The sequence below is a fragment of the Elephantulus edwardii genome, unplaced genomic scaffold, assembly GCF_000299155.1.
Source record: "Elephantulus edwardii isolate Elephantulus edwardi_28Jun2011 unplaced genomic scaffold, EleEdw1.0 scaffold00026, whole genome shotgun sequence".
Taxonomy (NCBI): domain Eukaryota; kingdom Metazoa; phylum Chordata; class Mammalia; order Macroscelidea; family Macroscelididae; genus Elephantulus; species Elephantulus edwardii.
Genome location: NW_006399776.1, coordinates 19,020,837 through 19,025,454, shown reverse-complemented (window position 1 = coordinate 19,025,454; position 4,618 = coordinate 19,020,837). Strand labels below are relative to the sequence as shown.

Genomic DNA, 4,618 nt, shown 5'->3' with positions numbered 1-4,618 from the left:
GTTAAACCGGGTGGCTCCTTGGAGGCACGGATTCTGAAGCTCTGTCTAACATACTTTGGACATGTTGTGAGGAGAGACTGGTCCTTGGAGAAGGACATCATACTTGGGAGCATGGAGGGACAACGCAGGAGGGGAAGGCCCTCTATGAGGTGGATAGATTCAGCGACTGGGGTAAACTGGTGGGAGTGTCAGAGATAGTGTGATTGGCACAGGACAGAGCAGAGTTTAGGGCTGTTGTACATAGGGTTGCTATGAGTCGCAAGTGACTCGACGGCACATAACAACAACAACAACAACAACAACAATATCCCAGTGAAGAATTATGGGCTTAAATGCTAAATTCCCAAAGCAGTCTTTATTTTGCATATGTAAGTTGCTTCAGATCAGCAGTACAAAGTACCTTCCTGTCTTGCTTAAAGAAAATGAATTATACATGTTGCTTCTGTTAGGAGGTGTTGAGTTGAAACCCACTCATACCTGACCCTTCAGTGGGTTCTCAGAAAATGACATGACATGACAGAGACTATCTTACTCCCACTGAGAAGCTTGTGCACTCAACCATATACCTTTGGGATGGCACTTCAACTATTTACCACTAAGACTCTATAGAGTTTCCTAAATGACAAATACATAGATACATACAATGTCATGTATTTAAAGATTAATAAAATTTTATTAATAAATAAAAAAGAATAAATTTTTTATAAAATTAATAATTTTTAACACAAAACTTCATTTCATTCATATATGTCTTAGTCTAGGCACTCTAGAGAAAAACTAATTTCATACATAAATATGCATACATACACACACACATACATATACACGCATGTATATACACAGAGAAAAAGAAAGATTCAAAGAGATGATTTATTCAATTGAAGATGCTGTGAAGTCCTTGATCTTTGAGTTAGACTTCAGAGGAGTGGAGTAGAATTGTGTTGGGAGCCTAATGAGTTCAAGGTCAAGTCAGGGAACAGAGTCAAAGATTGCTGACTTTAGAGGCAAAAGAGGCAAAGATCAGGTTGGCAGGTAGTGTCGACCACTGGTTCAAAGCTTGAGATCATAAACCAGATGCAAAATTGGACCAAAAGCCTTATAGCTTGACCAGAGAGTCCATACGCATGTATCAGTGAAGGTCACATGGCTGAGGAGACTTACCCTTTATTAGATTAGGCTGATTATATTATGATATAATGGCCGTGTTATGCATCAGAGTGTTGGACAGTGAATAAGGATGATAGAAAGAGAATTGATGCCTTTGAGATGTGGTGCTGGAGAAGAGCGTTGAATATACCATGGACTGCTAGGAGAACAAACAGGTTTGACCTGGAGAGGGTGAAAACAGAATGCTCCTTGGAGTCAAGGATTCTGAGGCTTCATCTGACATACTTTGGGCATGTTGCAAGGAAAGACTGGTCCTTGGAGAGGGACATCATGTTTGGCAGAGTGGAGGGGCGGCAAAGGAGAGGAAGACCTTTGATGAGATGGGTCGATTCTGTGACTGGAGCGGTGGGAATAAGTGCGTTTGAGATGGCTAAGTTGGCCCAGGATAGAACGACATTCAGTGCTCTTGTACACAGGGTTGCTATGAGCCTCAGGCGACTTGATGGCACATAACAACAACAACAACAATGGCCTCAAATCCTCGCTCATTGTACAGTTTAGGATTTTTAGAATACATTCATAACATAAAGTTTTGGAGTTTATAATACATAAATAACAGTTCCATTATACAGAGAGCTGTGGCCACATTGACACATGGTATTTACTATAACAACTTGGTAAAATATATTCTTCTTAGAATATTTTAAGGGTTTTGTGATGATTTTTAAGATGATGTTGTTGACAGATGTTGCCAAGTTGGCTTTGTCAACAGGAGGAAACACTGTCCGGTCTTGCTCTATCCTCATAATTGTTGTTGCATTTTGATTCCATTGTTGCTGCCACCATATAATTCCATATTAATGGTCTTTCACTGACCAAGTATGATGCTCTTCTCCAGGGACTGATCCTTCCTGATAACATATCTAAAGTACATGTACAAAGTTTCACCATTTTTACTTCCAAGGAACAATCTGACTGTACTTTTTTTCCAAGACAGATTTGTTCATTCTTCTGACAATCTATGGTGTATTTAATATATTTTTTTTTGCCAACCTAATAATTAAAAAGTATCAATTATACTTTGATCTTCCTCATACCTTGTCAAGTTTTCATGTGCATATGAGGTAATTGATCAGCTACAACTTAGTTTTCAAAAGGTCATTCTATTTAAGATGATAATGGGTTTTTGTTATAATAATTGCTTAACAAAGCTTAATAAATTTTGCAAGAAAATATATCACACATGCCTTATTAAAGTGAATGGCATTTGTGAGATATAATCTGATTCTCATTTATAGTTTATGAGTAATTTGTTCAGACCCAAAGATTTTCCTTAGAGCAGCCATCATCTCCTTATTCCTGAGGCTGTATATTAAAGGATTGCATAAAGGTGTTATCACAGAATAAAACAAGGTGACAATTTTTTGCATTTTCACTGGGTGTTCTGATCCTGGGTTCACATACATCACCATTACAGAGCCAAAAAATAGGACCACCACAGTCAGATGGGAAGCACAGGTAGAGAAAGCTTTGCGTTTGCTTGCTGCTGAGGGCATCCGTAGTACAGCAAGAATCACCAGAAGATAGGAGCAAAGGACAAAGAGAAAAGTGCCAATCATGAAGATAACATTGAAAGTAGAATAAATAAACTGTGTGGTGGTGTCTTCAGAACAAGATAGCATCATCAATGGGACAGGATCACATATAAAATGGTTGATGATATTTGGCCCACAATATGGCAAGCGTGATATAAGAACAATGGGGGTTACAAAAAGGATAAATCCACCAGACCATCCAAAGATGACCAGTCCAGTGTACAACTCTTTAGTCATGATGAGTGGATAATGTAGAGGACGGCAGATGGCAAGGTATCTATCAAAGGCCATGATGCAAAGATAGAAGCCCTCATCACAGCCCAAAGAGAAGAAGAAGTAAAACTGTGCAAAACAACTAACAAAGGAGATGGACTTGCTTGTGGAAAGGAAGTTGATTAACATATTAGGGACGGTTGTAGTGACATAACATATTTCTAGAAAAGAGAAATTTCCCAAGAATATGTACATAGGAGTATGAAGACGTTGGTCCCACCACACAGCACAGACAATGATTGCATTCCCCATTACGGTCAACATGTAGGTTACTGAGAAGACCCCGAAGTAGAGGAGCTGCCCTTCTGGGCTTGAAGGAAAGCCCAGGAGGATAAAGTGAGTAACGGAGTTGGTGATGTCTCTGCTAGATGCATTCCTTAGTCTGGAAGACATGGAGAAGACAGGTGGCACTGTTAAATTGTAATGAGGAATGTTGGTGTCTCTAATATTCTTCATAATTTGATAAATTTCTGCTTAAGCAACAAATAGATGTTTGCCTAAGTCACAAAGCTGATTTTAATGATTTATCCTTTGAGCACATGATCTCATTTTAATAGAACACAGTATAAAAGGGATAAAACACGAACTGAGAACAAATAATGACCTGACTAAGAAAAGTAGACTAGCAACTAGAAATGCACATTTTGGTGATTTTGGCAAATTATCTATATTTAACGCATTTATACTTTTGTCTGTCTACCTGCACTATGAATATTACAGGGATATCAGTGTATCAGATATTTCCATGTATGTGAAGTTTTTGCAATAGTGTTATGAATGCCCACATCATAATTCATACTCTATCTTTTCTCTCATTGTTCCTGAGTTGAAACTGACTTATTGCTGACTCTCCAGTGGTTTTCAGAGGTTGTCTGTCACATGGGTGGAGATTGCTCCTCTTTCTTCTGTGAAGTTGCTGGTGAATTCGAACTTCCAGAGATGTCATTTTTGGGTTAACATAGCAACTTTCTACAGAATATGTCACAAGAGCTCCTGTGATTTGTAATACTGATATAAAAAGAAAATATTTAAATAAATTTATTTTAAAAAACTGTTTCGAAGGAGTGCACAAATTAATGTTTATTTTTACTCCCAGTACCTTCAACATACCAATAGAATTTGAAAGATACCAAAAAAAGGAGACTGCTTTCATGCTAGAGTAGATAGTCCTTTAAGTTCCTTCATGTATTTATGATTAATACATTGCTTGATAGAAAAACAAATGTTCCTACCACCTCTTCTTGACTGCCAGATATCCTACATATTGTAAAGCAGAGGTATGTATTTTGGCTTCTAATTACTGTGAATAGGCATTTTGGTACATTTCCACTTGAATATGTGAAGTAGATATGGCCATCATTGCGTTTGGTATTAGTGAGGCAGTAGTTTTGAGTGACTGGGATTAAATTTAGTTTGCCTATGATAGCATATCCAAAGTGGTACAAGACAAGTTATATGGTAAGCTAGATTTTCTATAGATAGATTTTCTATTTCTGGGAAGATTTCATGTTCTTCACTTTCCTTTCCCACTTTTGCTCCTTTTAAGTTTTACTTCTAAACAAGCATTTATTTCTTTCTACACTTCATTATGATGTCTAATCTATGTGTTTTATATCTGTACAAATCTGAAAATTGAAACTTCT

General features: G+C 37.5%; 1 protein-coding gene across 1 annotated transcript; it reads right to left on the bottom strand.

Moving 5' to 3' along the window:
* Positions 1-2,399: 2,399 nt before the first annotated feature.
* LOC102864405 (olfactory receptor 11G2-like) lies at positions 2,400-3,431 on the bottom strand. Its single transcript, XM_006883268.1, has one exon. The coding sequence runs from the start codon at positions 3,429-3,431 to the stop codon at positions 2,400-2,402; it is 1,032 nt and encodes a 343-aa protein (XP_006883330.1).
* Positions 3,432-4,618: the final 1,187 nt, after the last annotated feature.

What these genes read in the sequence shown, in the direction of transcription:
- LOC102864405 (XM_006883268.1), bottom strand. Translation starts at nt 3,431, where the DNA reads ATGAAGAATATTAGAGACACCAACATTCCTCATTACAATTTAACAGTG.